This window comes from Eubalaena glacialis, chromosome 7 (genome assembly GCF_028564815.1).
Source record: "Eubalaena glacialis isolate mEubGla1 chromosome 7, mEubGla1.1.hap2.+ XY, whole genome shotgun sequence".
In the NCBI taxonomy this organism is placed as follows: domain Eukaryota; kingdom Metazoa; phylum Chordata; class Mammalia; order Artiodactyla; family Balaenidae; genus Eubalaena; species Eubalaena glacialis.
Window position 1 is genome coordinate 105,043,117 of NC_083722.1, and position 21,771 is coordinate 105,064,887.

The 21,771-nt window shown below is 37.2% G+C and overlaps 1 protein-coding gene across 5 annotated transcripts in view; it reads right to left on the reverse strand.

Annotated features, from left to right (window-relative positions):
* The window catches only part of RAD18 (RAD18 E3 ubiquitin protein ligase), a 105,585-nt gene that overhangs the window by 31,571 nt on the left and 52,243 nt on the right, over positions 1-21,771 (reverse strand). For all 5 annotated transcript variants that reach the window (XM_061195568.1, XM_061195570.1, XM_061195567.1 and 2 more), the window contains exons 8-11: positions 20,543-20,619; positions 19,173-19,233; positions 7,068-7,205; positions 2,450-2,624 (exon numbers count right to left, since the gene is read on the reverse strand). In XM_061195568.1, the coding sequence (XP_061051551.1) occupies positions 2,450-2,624; positions 7,068-7,205; positions 19,173-19,233; positions 20,543-20,619 (451 nt within the window). The remainder of the gene's footprint in view (positions 1-2,449; positions 2,625-7,067; positions 7,206-19,172; positions 19,234-20,542; positions 20,620-21,771) is intronic.

The window sequence follows — 21,771 nt, forward strand, 5'->3', positions numbered from 1 at the left end:
AAAGGAATATAGTACTGAAACACGATACAAAATGGATAAACCTTGCAGATAGTATACTAAGTAAAAGAAGCCGGTTACAAAAGACCACATATTGTATGATCCTGTTTATATGAAATGTCCAAAATAGGCAAATCAATAGAGACAGAGTAGATCAGTAGTTGCCAGGAGCTAGCAGAGTTGGGAGGAACTGTGGAGTGACTACTAATGGGGATGAGGTTTCTTTTCGGGGTGATGAAAATGCTCTAAAATTGTGGTGATGGTGGTACAACTTTGGCAACACAGTAAAAACCATTGAATTGTCACCTAAATGAGTGAATTGTATGGTACGTAAATTATACCTCAATAAAGCTGTTAAATATTCGCAATTAGCAGGTAGTTCCACTGGTCATGGGTGCATTGGGTGTGTGTGTGTGTGTGTGTGTGTGTGTGTGTGTGTGTGTGTGTGTGTGTGTGTGTGTGTAGACATATATACATGCATAACTAATTAAAGTGTGGAAGAATATAAGAGCCTACTTTAAAAGAAATTAAATGATTTAATAACCCTCTCACAGTTCAGTGATAACATTAAGTCTGTCTGAGGCCAAGACCTCCAACAAACTCATCCTGTTTCCCACACTCTCACCACCAGATAAAAACACATCTGGCTGCCATGTGTCTCCCCTTTCATTTTCCTCCATTCCACCCTCCACTCCAAATTTATAAAAATGTCCCATTTCATCCTGGCATTCCAGAACATTCGGGCATCTCGTGACTATGCTTAAAAACTCACTCTTATTTCCCTGAACTCTGTTTCTCCTCCGTTTCTACCCTGTACTCCGTTAAGTTTCGTGTTTAAAAACAAACACTACCCAATGAACTTACAGGAATGGCCTGATCCAGAGTAACTGTGCAGCAGAGCCACAGTCTTGCAGAAACTCAGGCTACCGTACGTTCTGCCTTTACCCAACTCGGGATAAACCGTTTCTGATCTTGAAAATGTTCGGGGCAAAATGAGAAGATTTTCCCTTCCTAATACTTGATTCTGAATAACCTGAAGCTGTTTTCCAAGAACCCTAGGAAAGCAAAGGTCCTTGGGTATATTCTTCTCATAAAAAAATTTCTTCTTAATTTGATATTTTAGATTAGACATAATCTATCATTCTAGAGTACTGTGAACAATTTTTAAATGAACGACTACCAAAGATTAAATAACGTGTTGCTGTTAGCATTTAAAATTGGTACAATTCATTCAGAAGGCAACAACAACACCCACCAAGGTCAAAATGATGCTAAAGTTAAGGGCGTAATTCATTAGAAACAAAAGACTTCCTATAGGGAGAGCTCTACCACAGCTTTAGGTGTGTAAGTATAAAAAACACTGGGGAAGATGTAGAAATCCAATAGAAATTGAAAAGTTTGGTCAATTATGGTACAGAAACCCAACAGAATGCTGCATCTACTAAAAAGTTATAAAGATGAGGTAGAAACATGGGTAGCATTTATCATATAAAGTGAATCGCAAGAACACAAAATGGTAACTATAACACAACACTATGTCATCTTTCAAAAACACATCATCTTCTTAAATTGTCTTTTAAAAAATTTGGAAAAATTCTCTCATTATAAAAGGTTCCCCATCCATTCTATTTGCTCAATTAAATTTTTCTTTCTTTTGTCTTTCTGGCCATCTCTACTTTCTAGTATAGCTGTGTTTATCTCCTTCACTCATTCTCTTGATAAAAATTTCACTGCCAGTCATGCTCTCTTTTCTAACTCTAGCAAAAATATCTATATAAAGGCTACATTTGCAGCAACATGGATGGACCGAGAGACTGTCATACTGAGTGAAGTAAGTCAGACAGAGAAAGACAAATACCGTATGATATTGCTTATATGTGGAATCTAAGAAAAGGGTACAAATGAACTTATCTACAAAACAGAAATAGAGTTACAGATGCAGAAAATAAACTTATGGTTACCACGGGGTAAGGGGGAGGGGGGAGGGGGAAGGGATAAAGTTGGAAGACTGGGATTGACATATACACACTACTATATATAAAATAGATAACTAATAAGGACCTACTGTATAGCACAAAGAACTCTACCCAATACTCATAATGGCCTATATGGGAAAAGAATCTAAAAAAGAGTGGATATATGTGTAACAGATTCACTTTGCTGTACAGCAGAAACTAACACAACATTGTAAATCAACTATACTCCAGTAAAAATTAAAAATAATTAAAAAAAAAAAGCCTACAGAGCAGAAAACAAAGTCCCCAGTGACTGCTGCACATACTCCCCACATCCTGCCCTGATCCCTTTGTGAACCTTACAAAGCAGCAGGAGACAATGGAAGGAGATGAGGAATGGCACCAGGCCTCAAAGCTATTTCTGGTTATTTTTGCTGGTCTCTTAGCATGCACAGAAAACAGAACTTTTAAATAATCAACTACTGCAAGTTTCTTACCTATTGCATGAATCTGACTCCGGTGAAGAAAGAGCTACCTCTTGAATATCAGTACAACTGGAAGAATCATCTGGTCTGTCAGGCTCTAGTTTCCCTGGGGAGTCCAGCTTTGACTGAGGGAAGTGGTTTGTTACTGAGGGCGTATCTGAGAATTTCATTTTATTATCTTCCTGTCCTAAAAAGGAAAAAAGAAATGAAAGAAAGAAAGAAAAAAAAGAAACATTTAAGAGTACCTTAAAATTTACAACCTCTGTATATTTATTATTTCCACAACATTTAATCTGTTGCTATTTGGTAAAATAGAAGTTTATGGAACACTGATTCCAAAACTCTAGTGACAGCCAGAGAATAAGAATTAGCACTACACTGGTGCTATCTGGTTATACTGTCCACCCAATGTATTTCCAGGTTAATTAATTCAAAAATAAAATGTTCTTTAAAACCAGGAGCAGGGAGAACCTTAGAATTCTAATGAGACTTTTATTTACAGTATTACTAAAGAATTCCTGAATATTTCACAGATCAGAGAATAGTGATAAACATAAGAAACATGACAAAAAAGGATTAAAGATTCAATTAATAAGAGAACCACAATATTTGTCACTGCTGAATGGTAGTGAATCCATCTGGACATTTTTCTAAATCTGTTACATAGAATCTAATATTCACTGGGGAAGAGAAAAACTAATCAGACATAACCAATATATCTGTTTGATCCAACACATGTCACATTTCTACACATCCCTTGTCATATTCTCACTTTCCGAGGTCTCTTATTGCAGTTAAAGATAAAGGCCCAGGAAAGCTGGGGGGATGCAGACACAGTGTTTGCAGGAATATGACATGCAGATGTGACCAAATATCTGTGAATATGAGTGCAGAAAATCATCTCTGTGCAGGATTCTTCAGTGTCCAGGCCCCTCCCTCACGATGTGTTTCAGGGCTCTGCTGGGACTTCACTTGTGCTGGCTTTAAGATTCAGGGACCGAGTGAGTTCTTGACATGCTTGACACGTGCTACTGGGATAGAGCCCCCTTTCATGTGTTTGCTCACAGAGAAGCAGAGCTTTCACATATCACTCATGCACTTGTGGAGGCAAGTGACCTTTAACAAAGGACACCAACAAGAACTGTCAAGGTTTTGTTATAAAGATAAAGTTTATGGAAAAAGAATAAGACAGATTCTTCAAACAAACAAACAAAAACCTTTCCAACTCCATATGGTCAAGATTTTTCCAGAACTAATTATAAGTTTTTGTTACACTCTCAAACAGCATACATCACACAAGAGTATAATTTCTAAAAATAAGCTCCTGATGTTGTCTGGCTTTCGCTAAGCCTGCTCATTACCAAAACAAAACCGTACCCTCTAATGTTTATCTGGGAAAGGGAAACAAGCAGTTAACTAAGAGGACCATCCAGGATCTCTAGGATATTCTCTTGTAAACAGACACCTGGGACCAGGTTGAGAGGAATCAATCACCCAGTAAACCCGGTGAACCCAGACAACTCTCTCACTCCACTGGCTGGGAGAATGCAATCAAGCCGGCAAACCAGGGAGCAGGAATTCACCATAAAACTACCTTTTATTTTTGCACCTGATTTATATTCTTCTCTTACTTCTTCCCCTCTTATATAAGCTTCTACAGGATAAATTCCCTCTTGCAGACAAATATCATTCAACAACTGTGGGCACTGAAAGTCAGTTATCCTTCATATGTGCCCATGGATCTCAGGACAGAACTCCAAATAAAGCCGAAAACATGAGGTCCCGACATTAAACCTCCCTAAAGAAACGTAACAAAAACAGATGAAGGTTTTACTTAACGGGACACATAACTTGTTCACTTATATTGGCACTTTAATGAGCAAGTTTACTCTAAAGAGCAAAAGTTACACTGGTTGTATGATGCTATACAAAGCCCAACCTTTCGGTCTGTGCCAGTCTGTGTGCCTCTCTCTCACACTCCCCACCCCTCCCAGACACACGCGTTCATGCGCAGCTATCTACCAGCAGCACTCAGCTCTGAACCCCAGACAGAGCAATATTCATGTGCACATACACAAAGAATACACCACCCCTGACTACAAGCAATCAATCATTTTCAAAAGAGATTCAGCCAATAAACAAAAATATTCTCTTAATCCGAGATATTAAGCCAGATTTTCTCAGGAGCTCAACTACTTTCTGACAACGTCCTTTAACAACTGCATGAACAAATTTAACTTGTTCACAAAGACCATGAAGTATATACTTATACTCAGGCAGCAACCTACTACATGACACCAGGAGAACTGAGGACAAAAATAAAGAACGCAATAGCACTGAAAGAATAAAACACTTAGAAATAAATCTAACCAAGGAGGTGAAAGACTTGCATGCTGAAAACTACAAAATATTGTTGAAAGTAATTTTTAAAAAGACAAAAATGAATGACAGACATCCTGTGTTCATGGAACGGAAGACTTAATATTGTCAAGATGTCAACTAACCAAAGCAACTAATCAATGCAATCCCAATGGCACTTTTCGCAGAAATAGAAAAATCCATCGTAACATTCACATGGACTCCCAAGGGAACCAAATGGCCAAAACAACCTTGAAAAGGAAGAATAAAGTTGGAGGACTCATACCTTCCGACTCTGAAATTTGTTACAAAGCTATGGTAATTAAAACAGTATAGCACAGGCGTAAGGATAGACATACAGACCAATTAAATAGAACACAGAGTACAGAAATAAACCCTCACATACATGGTCAATTGATTTTCAACAAGGATGTCAAAAGCATTCAACAGGGAAAGGACAGTCTTTTTAACAAATGGTGCTCAGAAAACTGGATTATCTACATGCAAAAAGATGAAGATGGACCCTTACTCACACCATATACAAAAATTAACTCAAAGTGGACCACAGACCTAAACATAAGAGCTAAAACTATAAAACTCTTCGGAGAAAACACATAGGAAAATCTTCATGACATTGATTTTGCAACAACTTCATGGCTATAACAGCAAAAGCACAGGCAACAAAAGAAAAAATTGATAAACTGGTCTTCATCAAAATAAAGCACTCTATGCATCAAAAGATACTATCATGAAAAAAGAAATGATACTATCATGAAAACAAAAAGACAACCCAGAAAAAAGCTGAAAAATATTTGCAAATCATATATATAAGGGATTAATATTCAGAATATTTAAAGAACTCTTAAAACTCAACAACAAAAAAACAAACAAGCCAATTAAAAAATGGGCAAAAGACCTGAACAGACATTTCTCCAAAGAAGAAAAACAAATGGCCACTAACCATATAAAAAGATGCTCAACATCATTAGTCATTAGAAAAATACAAATCAAAAAACCACAGTGAGATACAAATTCACATCTACCAAGACGGCTACAGTAAAAAAAAAAAAAAGGAAAATAACAAGTGTTGACATGCATATAAATTGGAATCCTCAAGCATTGCTGGTGGGAATGTAAAATGGTGCAGCCACTATGGAAAATAGTTTGGTGGTTTCTGAAAAGGTAAACAAAGAATTACTACGTGAACCAGAAATTCCATTGCTAGGTACATATCCAAAAGAATGGAAAGCAGAGACTTGAACAGATACATGAACACCAATGCACACAGCAGCATTATTCACAACTGCCAAAAGGTGAAAATAACCCATTACAGATGAATGGATAAACAAAATGTGGTATATAGATACAATGGAATATTATTCAGCCATAAAAAGTAATGAAATTTTGATATATGCTACAACATGGGGACCTTGAAAACACTATGTTTAATGAAATAAGCTGACACAGAAGGACAAATAATATATGATTCCACTTATACGAGGTACCTAGAATAAGCAAATTCATAGACACAGAAAGTAGACCAGAGATTACCAAGCGCTGGTGGGGAAAGTGGAAGAGTTATTATTTAATGGGTACAGAGTGTTCGCTGGAGATGACGAAAAAGTTTTGGGTGTAATAGTGGTGATGGTGACACAACACTGTGAATGTACTTAATGCCACTGAATTGTACATTTATGAATGGTTAAAATGATAAATATGTTTTGTATATTTTTATCACAATAAAGAAAAAATAATAAAGAATTTTCTTGTGCACTTTCCTCCATTATGATTGCTCTGTTCACCGGCCCAAATCCTGGCAACATACATATAATATCAATCTCAAATTTTAAAATGGGTTGAAATTGGAATGTGCTGTGTATTAGCCTTAGATGTTTTAGCAGAACATTCCATCCAAAGTTAATACCAGCGACCTATAATAAAAATAATTTATTCTCTTTGTAGGATACCTAAGGATCTGCAGCAATAAATCCTATACCTCAAGCTTAAACAACTAAAAAACTTCTGATTTCTCATTAATGGAAAGGAAGACAGATTTTAGAAAACTGTGTCTTCAGGACATCTCCACAATCATTCTTCCCAGAGTAATAAACCTAGTTTATTAATAAACATCCAACAACTGCTATATGTCTAAAAATACTTTTGCCCATTTCAAATACCAATTAAGTCCAAAGTAAATTCCTTTGGTTTTTTCGTTTTGATATTAAAAATTATAAAATTCCTTATACTTCTGTTTTTAGTTAAAGTCTCTTACCCCCGCATACAGATAGTAGCTTTTCTGTAGATTCATCTTCTTCTTTTGTTACTTTTTTTTTGGACATTCCAACAGTTTTCTTATATCCTTTTTTGGCTTGATCCACCAGACGCTGAAATTCATTCTGATGTTTTATACCTGAAATTCAAAAGATCTTCTCAGTAAATCAAGGACTATAAAAGTTACATGTCTACAACCGATGGACTGAACATCAAGAATAACACAAGCTTGCTCAAGAACAGCACCCTTTGGACACACTTACAACGAATTTAAAAGGCCTGGGGAGCTGAGGAAGCATTCTTTTATATCTTCCCCGTTCCTCAGATACAAACTTGAAACATGATATTCCTAGTTCGCAACTGTAGGTTTCTTCCCATATCCCACTCTTTTAAAAAGGCTTTTTGATAGAGCATCAAAGATGCTGTTTTCTTAAATATAACCAAAAGACACCATTCTAACTTCCAAGACACAACCGAGTACTAAGAGGAAGAACATTGAGTATAAAAGCAGAAGCTTCTAGGAAAGTTGGATAAAAACACAGGATATCTACTTTAATTCCCCCTTTTTCCTTCACATTTCTTGCCTGTTTCCTATCAGAACCCCTTTAATAATCTAAGATCCCCACCACCACCAATCTACCTTATCGTAGGATATTATAACTAACCAATCTTAATTTACTACTACTTTAACACCTCTGAAGATAATTTAAGCCTGACCTCCAGCTCACCATTATTAACGTACATTAATTTACTCAATAAAGAGTAGCCGTTCGTCATTCGAGCATGGACTTGAACACATCTATTTGTGATTCTGAACCATGGTTCAAACAGCTGAGGCTGTACTTACTTATCTAGCAACCTTAAACACTTAAGTCATGGTCCAAAATGATGTTGTAAATCCTATAAAAATACATTTTAGGAAGATTCATACTGCAAGTAGTTAACACAAAGTTTTGAGACTGTTTTCCTCCAGTAACCATCATTTTCCCTGTAGTGCAATACCATGAATAACTGGGTTTAAGGGAAAATTTGTGTTTCAGTTGAAAACTATGCATTTTCTAGAGCCACCCTTCCAGGATTCCAGTCATCCACTGCGCCCTTCAGCTATGTTACAGTTCTGTAAATTGTAGATAACTGACCACAATGGAAAACAATTCTTGTCTATAGACAAGTAGAATCCTGTCTGGCGAAGGTGCGACTGACTTCCGTCCCCCTCTGGAAAAAGCCAGTTTTCCCTCCATTTGCATATTCATTTCAATATTCCTGATCTATACATGTGACTGTTCTTTGGACATTAGGGACAGACTGCTCCTAATTCCAACATATTTATGTGCATGGTATGTGTATGAAAACTCACAGTGAAACTAATGTGTTGGGTTGCAAAGTGTCTGGTAAATTTTAAATAAGAGACCGGTTAAAATTTCATCAAAATATAAGTTGCCCATAAAGATTACTAGAAAAAATGAGCTCTTCAGAAATAGGTGAGATCTCATGAAGAATACAAGCTAGGTGATTTCTTTTAAGTCCTATTTAACTCTATACATTTGAGAACAATTACTTTGTACTTGTTCAGCTCCCCAGAATCAATGAGCTACCACCACCGCCATCCTTATGTAGCTTGTGTTAGGCAACGATAACACAGCACTATGGGGTCTACACAATTTAAGCAGATCAGCCTGGGCCATTCTGCTAGTAAGGCTTCTCCTGCTAGTAAGGCTCCTCCTGTTGTGTACTTATGGATTGTGGATTTAGAATGACTCAAGAAACTTGCTAAAGTAATCTCATAACAGTTAAGGAGGCTTAATGACTTTATCTTCTGAAGTAATAAAATCCCAGGTTTAGAAGAGATTTTGTTTTTAAATCTAATTACTCCTACAGCTGGGCTGGAAACCAAAAAGTAAATGGCAACCACAGCTTTGGCTCTGGCCCAAGAAGTCCAATAACCCCTCAAAAAATGAACAATGCCAAGAGATTATCACTAATAAAATTGTTCCCACTCATTTCTCCACCTCATTTTTTAGGAGTTCTGCCATTTGGCAAGGAGAACTTTAGAGTTTAAAGTCTCAGTTCTGCTGGCTCAATGCCCTGAATTTACCTCTTCAAAGTTTTAAGCGGATCAGATAGTGGTAGGAGCTGACGAATAAGCCCACATTCAACCAAGTCATACTCTTCAAGATTTTTAATACTTGAATCATACCACCTTTTCTGCCTCACCAAGCTGAAATACCATAATCTTTTCTAGTGCCAAGTCAAGCCCTTCATGCCCCAACCACCTTGACTGCTCTTTTTTTAGAGCAGCTTTTACAGCCAGAGTATCTCTGGGTCTGCCCATGAACCCAGGGGTGCACCAAAACCAGGATCCCAAGAGTGGGACAGACTCAAGCCTCTAAAGTGATGTCACTGAGATACATACTCATCTACTTTAAATCACAGAATGAGTCTGAAGTCAGTGTCTCCCAAAGTAAAATCTCATGTCTTTTTTTCACCAACTACCTATGACACCCAGGCAGCAAACATGGATGAAGAACAGATTAACAGTAAAGGCTAACATCCACTCAGGATTTATTCATTTAACCTGAACTGACTAGCCTCACTTTAAATTCATGATCATAAGTCTCAAACTACGTCATCTGTGCACACATGATCTATCTTCCTGGCAGTTAGCAGGAAACGGCTATCCTTGCTGCAATTAAGGGCCAACTGCTAATTTATGCTCTGGATTCCATCACTAAGGCCTTCTCAGTGATACAGTATGTGCAATTATCCTTTCCTCTATCATCTATTTCGCCCTCTCTTTTGAATCTTTCCCACTGCATACAAATAAGCCTGGGACGGGACCGTGCTTTTGAAACAGAGTGTGGGTTGTGAAAACAACTTAGTAGATCCAGACCAGCATTTTTTTCTTAAAACAATAATAAGAATAGGATAGAAAGTGCCAGAGTGCATTAAAAATGGAAAGAGGAAACAACCAAGATGTCCTTCATTAGGTTAATGGATAATAAACTGTGGTACATCCAGAGAGTGGAGTGTCATTCAGCTCTAAAAAGAAGTAAACTATTGGGACTTCCCTAGGGGCTCAGTGGTTAAGAATCTGCCTGCCAATGCAGGGGTCACGGGTTTGAACCCTGGTCCGGGAAGATCCCACATGCTGCGAAGCAACTAAGCCCGTGCACCACAACTACTGAGCCTGCACTCTAGAGCCCGCGTGCCACAACTACTGAAGCCCGCGCACCTAGAGCCCATGCTCCGCAACAAGAGAAGCCACAGCAGTGAGAAGCCCATGCACCGCAACGAAGAGTAGCCCCCGCTCACCACAACTAGAGAAAGCCCGCACACAGCAACAAAGACCCAATGCAGCCAAAAATAAATAAAATAAAATAAATAAATTTATAAAAAATAAATAAATAAAATTCTAGATGTGGACATATGCTTTCACTTCTGCTGGGCAAATAGCTAGGAGTAGAATTACTGGTAGGTAGGTTTATGTTTCAATTTATAACAGACTACAAACTGTTTATCTAAGTGGCTGTATCATTTTGCATTCTCACCAGCAATGTATGAGAGTTCCATTAGCTCTACATCCTGGCCAACACTTGGGATTATCCTTTCTTTCTTTCTTTTTTCCTTGTTGCCATTAAAATAACCATATCTTTTCATGTGGTTATTTGGTATTTGAGTATCTCCTTCTCTGAAGATCTGTTTAAATATCTGCACTTTTAAAAAATACATCCTAGGACTTATTGAATTTTAAGAGTTCTTTATATAATACAGATACTAGCACTTTGTCAAATATAAATTTTACAATATCTTCTCACAATCTGTGACTTGCTTTTTCATTTTCGTATTTGTCTTTTTTTTTTTTGGCCACACCACACAGCATGTGGGATCTTAGTTTCCCTACCAGGAATCTAACCCACGCCACCTTCAGTGGAAACATGGAGTCTTAACCACTGGACCGCCAGGGAAGTCCCTTCATATTTGTCTTCTGAAGTGTAAAAGCTTTTATTTTAATGAAATATAATTTATCTCTTTTTCTTTTACGATTCATACTATTTGTGAAAGATGATCATGTCAACTGTGAACAAAAAGTCTTATTTCTTCCTTTCAAATCTGAATATTACTTCTCTTTCTTGCCTTATCACACTGGCAAGGACCCACGGTACAATGCTGAACAAAAGTGGTAAGAATAGACATCTCTACCCTGTTCCTAGTCAGAAGAGAAGCATTCAATATTTTACCATTAAATATGATGTTAGTTGTAGGTTTTTCAGATATCCTATACCAGTGCAGCCCCCAACCTTTTTGCACCAGGGACTGATTTCATGGAAGACAAGTCTTCCACAGACCGGGGTTGGGGGATGGTTCAGGCGGTAATGCGAGCGATGGGGAGCGGCAGATGAAGCTTCACTCGCTCGCCTGCCACTCACCTCCTGCTGTGCGGCCCGGTTCCTAACAGGCCATGGACTGGTACCGGTCCATGGCCCAGGGGATGGGGATCCCTGCTATACCAGATTAAAGAAATTCTCATTTAGTGAGAGTTTTTATTACTAATGGGTGTTCAACTTTGACAAATACTTATTCTGCATCTACTTATAAAATTATAGTTTTTTTTCCAGTCTGTTAATACACTGAATTATATTGATTAATTTTCTAACATTAAACCAATCTTGCATTCTTAGGATAAATTTCACTTGGTTATAATGCATTATCCTTTTTATGTAAAGCTGGATTTGATTTACTAAAATATTGTTAAGAATTTTTGCATCTATGCTCTTGAGGAATATTGGTCAGAACTTTTTATTATACTACCCTTGTCTGGTTTTTACTTTCATGGAAACTTTAGCTTCATAAAATGAGGTAGGAAGTATTCCTTCCTTTTCAATTTTTTAGAAAAACTTTTGTAGAATTGGTATTATTTCCTTCCTTATGTGTTTCATAGAATTCACCAGTGATGCCATCTGGATCTGGAGTTTTCTTCCTGGGGATGAAAATTCAATTCATTTACTAGATATAGGGCTATTCAACCTTATCTATTTCTTCTTGAGTAAGGTTTGGTAATTTGTGTCTTTCAAGAAATCTGCCCATTTCATGTATGTTTCCACACTGACTGGCATGAAGTTATTCATAATATTCCCTTACTGTGCTTTTAATATCAATAGGATACTTAGTAATTCTCCCTCTTTTATTCCTGATATTGGTAATTTGTGCTTTCTCTCTTTTTGTCCTAATCAGGCTTGCTAGAGGGTCCCAATTTTGTTGACCTTTACAAACAGCTTGTGGTTTCATAGATTTTCTCTGTTATTTTTCTGTCTTCAATTTCACTGATTTCTGCTCTTCACTGTTACTTTCCATCTGCTTACTTAGGATGGAACTTGCCCTTCTTTTTCTAGTTTCTTAAGATGAAAGCACAGATAACAAATTTAAAACCTCTTCTCTTTTCTAATATAAGCTTTTAATGCTACACATTTCCCTCTAAGCATTGCTTTAGCTGCAACACACATTGCTATGATGTCCTTTCATTCAGCTCAATTTATTCCCTAATCTGCATTTACCTCATCCAGAATATTTTTCAATTCAAGTATGTACGTCATCTAAGGAATTCCATTTGTTTTTTTGTTTTTGTTTTCGTTTTTTGGCCACACTGTGCGGCTTGTGGGATCTAGTTCCCCGACCAGGGATCAAACCCGGGTCAGTGAAAGCGAGGAGTCCTAACCACTGGACTGCCAGGGAATTCCCTTTTTGGTCTTTTTTTTATACTGTCCATTTCTCAACTCAGCAGGACCCTCCATCATTCTTCCTTCTTCATATAAAGAACATATTTGTAAATGTTGTTTAAACATTTTTATCTACTAGTTTCATCATCTCTGTCATTGCTGGGTCTGGTTCTATTAATCGATTTTTCTCTTTTCTAGGATGTTATTTTTTTGCTTCTTTGAATTCCTGGTAATTTCAATAGGATATTGTTAATTTTATATTGTTGTACCTATTTAGTGATTATTTTGGGGTTCCCCCACCCGGGACCTTAAAGCTGCCTGCAAGCTGCTGGACCTGTAGAGCTCACAATCTTATTTGTTTTCTTTCTCTCGGGGAAAACAGTCCTGTGCTACCTTTTTCCAATATCTGAAAATCCATTAATTTATATATTTCATCTGGTTTTCTAGCTTTGAAGGGAGAAAAGTAAATACAATCTGTTATTCCATCTGGGCTAGGAGTAGAAATCTCCATTTACTTTGATTTTTCTGTGCTGGGAAAGTTATTTTTTTACCAAAATATGCCATTTATGATTTATATTAATGTAATGAATTTATTGTTGTTTTTAAATAAGTTAATAAATATTTTTGAAATTTCTCAGTTTTAATTTTTCTTAGACCCATGTGTTATTTGGAAGTGTATTATTTAGTTTCCAAATATTGGTGATTTTCCAGAGGGCTTTGTTACTGATTTCTAATTTGATTTCATCTCATGGTAGAGAACAGACTTTGTGCACTGAATGAATTCACAAGGTGACCTTCTGCAGATCCCCGGGGTTCTCTCTCAGTGCAACTCTCTCCTCTCTGCACTCTGTCTTGCAAACTTCAGCTCCTTCAGTTTCTCTGGTCTTTCTTTCTCCTTAACTCAGAGCCCTCCAGGCTCTGCCTAGGATCTCCCTGCCCAACCCGGAGCCTAGAAACTCTATTATAGGGCTCGTATAATAAATTTTTCCCATCTCTCAGAGACTCCTGTCCTTTGTTACCTAATGTCTAACGTCTTGAAACTATTTCATATGTTTTGTCCATTTACGGTGGTTGTTTGTTGGTTTTTTTTGGGGGGGGGGCGGGGGGGTTGTTGTATATCAGGTCCCAATTATTCTGTCTTGGCCAGAAGCAGAAGTCCCCCAAGCTTTAATCTGTAATATGATACATATCAACAACTATAACCCACATAAACGAAAGCTCTTTGGTGCCCTAGACAAATTTTAAGAGTGTACAGAGGCTTAGGGAACTGAGAATTGTTGCCCTAAACGTTGGGGTGCCCCAGGGCTTAGCCTTAGGCTCTGCTCTGTTCCCCACAGTACTCTTCTCCCAGCAAATTGTATCTAAGTATACAATTTTAAAGCACATGTCTTTTTAGTTAGATAGATTCATCCATTCATGCCTAATTCTCTTTTCCACTTGGCTATCCACTAGAAACCAAAACTTAACACAGACAAAATAGGAATTTTGATTCCATTTCCCCATCCACAATCCTCGCCCTGGTCTCCATCTCAGTAAATGGCATCATCACTTCTCCAGGTGCTTGAACCAAAAATGCAGGGGTCATTCTTGATTCCTCTTTTAGTCATCCCCCTATATTAAATTCATCAGCAAGTACTATTGGTTCTACATTGAAAGTTTACCTTGAATTGTGTATTTTACTTCTGCTACCGCTCTAGAAATGCCACATCCCTGACCTAATTTACTAAAATGGCCTCACTTCATTCAGGTCTCTTCTCAAACATCACATCACCTTCTTAAAGGAGCCCTTCTGGTCCAGCAGCTCCATCACTTTCTATCCCCACCTTAAGTCTCTTCATAGCACGTATCACTATCTGACACATCTTACTCGTTAGTTTACTGTCTGACTATTCCCAATAGAGTGTAAGCTCCATGTGGGCAGAGACTTGGTCTGTTTCTTTAATGTTATATTCCCAATACCTAGAATACTGTCTGGGTGATCCATAAATATTGCCTGAGTGAAGAGCCTTTAGGTTAGTTTTCTTACTATTTCTTGCCACCTTACAATTTATTCTCTATTCAGCAGATGCCATCTTTTTAGACATAGATAAAATCATATTACTTGTCTTTCTAAACTCTCCAATGACTTCCCACTGCAGGAAGAATAAAACCCAAGTACATTCTTACAAGGTCTTTCCTTCCAGGACCTGGCCCTGCCTCCCTGTACACCACTCTTCCGCTTCGCTCACTACACTCTACTCACACCCACCGACACTGTGTCTACCTCAGCGCCTCTGCCCCTGACGCTCCCTCTGCCTGCAATACTCTTCCTCCGGCTCTGTGAATGGCTGCCTTTATTTTCATTTTGATTTTTTTTTACTTATGACTCATCTCAAATGTCAACTCCTCAAGAAAAACCTTTTCTTGACTACATTATCTAATGCCCCCATAATTTCTATAAATTACTCTGCTTTATTTTCTTTATAGCATCTGCCACCTAAAATTGTTATAATCTGCTGATTTACTGTTATTTATCTGTCTGCTATTAGAATGTAAGCTCCATGATGAGAAATTTATGTATCTTGCTCACTGCTCTATACTCACTACCTAGAAGAACAGCTAGCACATAGTAGATGCTCAATAAACATTTACTGAATTAATGAACAACCAAATAAAAAAAAACAAAGGAACATATTAAGCTAAAATGCCTTGCTTACTTAACAGGATTAAGCTGGTGCTCTCAGGAAAAGTTACAGGAGGTAATCCCAGAGTGTTCATTAGAGGTTTGTCTTTTTTTACTTGGCAGAGTATAAAACTATATTTTACCAAGGTGAAGAGCATGAAGATCCCCAAAATATGTCTGTCATGGCAGTCAGGCAAGTAGAGTAACTTCCTTCAGGCTAAGATTCCGCCTCTTACTGGAGCAATTCAGTCTTAATTAAGAAGACCTACCAAAAGCATTTGCAACCTGAAACCCGCAGGTAATTCAATAAACTCATTTGATTCAACTCTGTATCAAATACACTTTCTACAGATCTGCAACTAAGGCTCAAATTGATTTCACTGTTTCTCTCCTCTTCTAAAAGAGGGACTCGTGAAGATAAATCTATCCAAAAGACTGCTAAAGAAAATAAGAAAGATATATCGTCACAAAACTACCAAAGTAACTCATTCATAAAATTAAGCTTCTCTTAAGCAATATAACCCGAAACCAAAGCTTAGCGTACCCCCACCCCCACCCAAAAGAAGTTCCCAACATACGGAGTTATTCACTCAGATTCAAAGCACGCTACAGTGCAATGGGCTTCAAGTTGAGCACAGGGTGAATGTGGGCTTAATTTCCAGTCCTGCTTTTTCCTAGCTATGTGGGCAATTTATCTAAGCCAAATAATAAATCAATAGTAAAAGTAATATTTCCAGCTATGTACGGACTCAAAAAGTATTTCTCCATATACCCTTTTTTTCCCCAGGGGCTTCCCTGGAAAAATGTATTCCACCAAAACAAGGAAAAAGAAGAGGCAGATTTGGATCCTGAAATAAGTGAACCGACACAGGAGGGAGGAGAGAATACCCAGAGCCTGGTGAAAGGAAATTCCAGGGTAGCTATGAAGGAGGCCCAAAGCGCAGTCACAGTAGCCTGGAAAAGGGCTGGGGGCTGCTTCAGGCAAGATGTTCTGGAGAAAATAGTGAGTTGATAAATAATCTATGAGCTTCAATGTAATAGAAAGTGACTGACATTTCTCATGGAAAGTTTACAGATAAATTAATACCAGATAAACAGAAAACTAAGCAAATAAAATTACTAATTATAGGGAAAATAGAATGTTTTCCTAAAAGGAATTACAACTGTGAGGGAGGAAAAAATAATCTCCCTTCTAACCTTCTTAGTTCTTAGCTGGGGCTTTATAACAAAAGACAAATTTACATGAGAAAAACAAACAGATGTTTATTAACATGTATACCTCATGTATATATGGAAGATACCCAGAGAAAAATAAGTAACTCTAAGCCACTTGGAGGTGACTTAGAACACTGGCTTAAATACCATCTTCAGCTGGATTAAAAAAAAAAAAGAAAGGTGTGTGGGAGGCCACTTATGGGGAGATGGCCAGGAAAAACACAGTAAACAAGAGTGAAGTCTGCTATGCTGATTTAAGTCAGAGCCTTCTCCGTCAACAGGAAGACTAACTTATTCTAGGGATAGAGCGGGGAGGGGGGACAGGCACCTTTGTAATTGTGTCCTACACTTAGGCAAAGAGCTTTCCTTTCTGCTGCTTCTCAATTGCCTTCTGCTCAAAGCAACATGTCACGGTGGCATATTCTTGGGCGGTGGCATACTCTGACACACCTCATAACCACAGTATTGTATGTTGCCTGGTTCAAGCTGTATACAATGTCTCTAACTAATACTGACCTTATAAAAAATTATGACAACATTCAGAAATTGGGAGGGAGGAGAAGGTAAGAGTCAGGATGTACAAAAGAGCTAAATTTTCATTTTTCAAATTAGGACTTCACTCAATTGTTAACATGGAAAACTGAAACACTTCAAGAAATAGCAGAAAGAATAATCTTTTATAAACATGAAGGTAATTACGAAAACAAAAGCCAAAAGGTTTGACCGTTGTTAATTCTAGGAAATGAAGATGGAGACAAGGAGGTGGCAAGGAGGCAGAGTTTTCAATAAGCCTTAGAGAAAAGTGATTAAAAACCACATACATGGGCTTCCCTGGTGGCTCAGTGATTGAGAATCCGCCTGCCAATTCAAGGGACACGGGTTCGAGCCCTGGTCCGGGAAGATCCCACAAGCCGTGGAGCAACTAAGCCAGTGCACCACAACTACTGAGCCTGCACTCTAGAGCCCACGAGCCACAACTACTGAGCCCGTGCGCCACAACTACTGAAGCCCACGTGCCTACAGCCTGTGCTCCACAACAAGAGAAGCTACCACAATGAGAAGGCCATGCACCACAAAGAAGAGTAGCCCCTGCTCTCTGCAACTAGAGAAAGCCCACGTGCAGCAACAAAGACGCAACGCAGCCAAAAAGTAAATTAAAAAAATTTAAAAAGTAAAAAACCCATGTACATTAAAACATTAATAAAAATGTTTAAAAAAAAGAAGAGCCATCAATGGTATATTTAGATCCTGATACTAAATCAAACTCTAGCTACACTATAATGCTAATAATAAGCACTTAAGCTTTAGGAAGTGCCCAAAAGGTTTAAAAAAAAAAAAGTATATACCGAGGTTTATTTTAGAGCTAAGTGAATTAATTTAACATGTTGACCTATTTAGTAAAATTAAAGTTTGTATATATTTATCTATATATTTATATTTATCTATTGCCCACCATATTTAAATGGTGGGCAATAGATATTTGTATATTTTCTTGCCTATATCTAACCCACGTTTTCTTTAATGTAGCATAATTGTCAGATACCATCCTTTAGTGATTTAAATTATTTTTGTTCCATGCAAATTTTCTGGTTTCCTTATTGTTACAGGCCTCAGTTTTGCCACTTCAGTGGTCATCTGATATTCTCTAGCTCCTGTATCAACAAAAATTACTTTGGCTTCCCAAAGGTTGATCAAAGAGGATGGATCACATCTGTTTATCTTAAGAGCGCCAGCGCTGTAACTTTTGTGGTTCAGCCTCTGGTCCGTGAATCCTCCAGGCTCCTTTCCCTACTCCGAGAAGGCTCGGGCCATCACAACTACATCTAGTGCCTGTGTACTTCGTCCTCCCTCCCCACAAAGATCACAGCTGTATCTGCCCCTTCAAAGCTTAAGAATTGAAAAAAGAAAACACAATTCTTTTGGCACAACTAAGGCATATCATGTGCGGAATATTCATTCAGCAAATATTAACTATCTGCTGTTTGCCAGGCACTTAAATTTAAATTTAAACTAAAAACCAACCAACCAGCCAAAGAATAAGCAGCTATCTAATTGACAAAACAGTAATGTGCTAGCACTGGGAAAGATACATATAAAGGTCATTTAAGGAAAATGAAGCGATAAAGTTGGGAAGCTGGTAATACTGAATAAAATGAAAACTATTTTCAGCATAAATATGCAAGCTACAGGGTGCTGAAATTCTTTACATAAATACTGTCACTGGCCTGAGGACAGGATGGCAAGTCAGGAATGTTTCCATTTTAACCCCATTTTCTTCTCACTTAGTGATAAGCTCAAAGTAGAATGTTAGTCACAAAACAAAGAGCACGCACATAGTTAACAAAAAAAAGGTCACTGTCTTGAGTAAACACTCAACCAAAATTCAGTCTCTTAAGTAATATTAACAAGAAAGTTTGTATTAAACATTAATATAAAATATATCTTAAAAAATTACTTAAGATGAGAAACTGTAACCCAAGTTCTTTGTAAACAAAGAAGACATCACATAACTTACGATATTTACTGTGTATTTCATCTATTTCCTTTTCTGTTTGGTCCTTTGTAAAAACCATTATCTAAAAAATCCAAAAATTCGTAATTAAAAATTACCAAAAATGACAAAAAATAGAAATTAGTACTATAAACTTTAAAATCTCAAATGTGGATGTTTTAAATAGAGAAAAATAATCTCTCATCTCTGTTTTATATAGACCTAGGAAGATTAACTCCTGTTTACTTCTCTTGAATATTGTAATTAACATACATTTTACTCATCACTTTTTTCATCAGTAGAAAATGCAACACTGATTCCATTAAAATTTATGAAGTATTAAGACAACAATCAATTAAATTTCCTACTTCCAATATTTAATTTTCCACATTCATTACTACAATAGGTAACATAAAACTACAAGACTGAAGAGACGTCTAGCAGATCATTAACAAGGCAGATCTTCTTGTTTGTCTTCTACCTTTTCCAGCCTAACTTTTCCAAGTCTACCACAAAGGTATACAAAGAAAATGCAATAATACAAGACTTCATGTGTTAAATTTCTAATTCACTTTTTAAAATTTTAGACTTAAAAGATCTGAAATGTACTTACACGATTCATTATAGTCTCCATCTTATAGTTAGCACACAGGTAATAGTAAAGTCAATGAAAATCTCACTTTTTTCTACTATCTGATTATAAACTTACTTCCCTAAGGTCGTTGCTTTCCTTACAAACACATTACCGATGGTCTAGACAAAAAGTCTACTTGGGAGAGCCCAAAACACTTCCTCCAGTGTCAAAGGACACAATGGCTATTTTCTTCTTTGGTATCCTTTCCTCAAGTTTTGGACCATCAAGCTAGAGGAAGGCAATAGTGAAGAAATTTAGGTCTCTGATTCCCTCAGTAAGCTCAATAGATGCTCAATCCTCATCAACTCTTAAAATTACTTAATTTCACCATCAGTATAACCATAGAATTGCAGAATGCCAGAGCTAAAAGGGGATCTTAGAGATTATATAGTTAAACCCCTGAGTTTTACAGATGAAGATCTTAAGGGCCACAGAGGTTAAATGTTAAAGAGCTTATTAAATGCAACCACCAGAGAAACGACAAATACCAAGGTTACCTGATGTACAGGCACATGCTTTTTTCCACAAAACTGTAATTCATCAATAAACTCTACTTTGGATTGATCTTGTGCCAGAAGACTGCTAAATACGATAAAAATGCTAAAATGAGCTGCAAGGAAATCATAATACATTAAATGGAAATGTGTTCTAGTACATTTCCCACTGAACAGATTTAACACTGGTTTGCTTTAATTTGTAGGGTATTCGACTTTTCCTTCCTTCATTTTTACAGAGATACTGAAAGAGACCATCAACATACGCTTTCGTTGAGTCTACTAGCTTCAAGACGCATCCTAGTCTTCTCCATATTTTCAATTTCTTGAACTATTTCAGCAGCTGTTAAAATAAGGGCATAGAGCCAATATTAATTACATGGTGTTGCTCAATGCACCCTGGTTATATAAACTCTTAACACTGAAGCTGGACGATGGGTATACATGAACTCTCTGTCCTGTCTTTGTAATTTTTCTGTAAGTCTAAAGTCATTTCAAAATAAAAGCGTTAAAAAAAAATAACAGAGTTAAAACACTTAACTTTTACACATGCAATTACAGTTTAAAATATAACTGGAAGAGTACAGCAAAGTCATTTTGCTCTTTCCTTTGAGGATACAGGTATAAAGAGGAGTCCCAATGGAATATGAAAATTAATGTTAGTGTGAATTCTATTCTTAGGGGATATCCACTGAAACTCCAATGTACAAAATGTTACAACAGTCTATTTTTCAAGGAAAGACAAAGGTCTACGAATACTAGGGGGTAGATGGCCTTGACTCCAGAATTTTTGTCAGTAGGTGTAGTTACCAATCACATACATCAAAGAGATCTGAAATACACTCCATCTCATATATAAATACTTTTGAATGCAAATAGCATGAAATTCGCCAATGCTATCCTTCTGCCTACGAGGTCAACATATTAAGACTAAAATACACATACAGTATAGGGGGAAAAAACTACAATCCCTTACACACATTTATACATAAAAAGATACTATATCTAGAATTTGCCTCAAAATAATCCATGGGGGGAAGGGATGTAAATGACAGACAACACGCCATTAGGCATGAGTTGACAACTGTTTGAGTCGGATAACAGGGTAAATAGGGGAAATCACCATATTCTTCACCATTAGAATTTAAATTCTATAGAACTTATAAAGGGACCACTTGCATTCTACCTAATCCACTAACCCAAGTATCACTCAAGTTAGAGAACATCTGGCTACTCTCTTCTAAGGTATTAAGGAAACTGTACTAGGATTAGATGCAATTTAGGGGCTTAAATCTTTCAGGGAGACTTCTGATTCTGTTTGTGATGTAAAGAGCTGGATATAGTGTCATTCTCACCCTAACAACGAGAAATGGCTGGATAACCTATAAAACTGTAACTTTACTCGAATCCAACAGAACTAAGGTCACAGGGAAACCACCAAGCCTGAAATCTAAGGAAAGTCAGGTGCCTTAGAGAACAGAGGGGTCATGAGTAC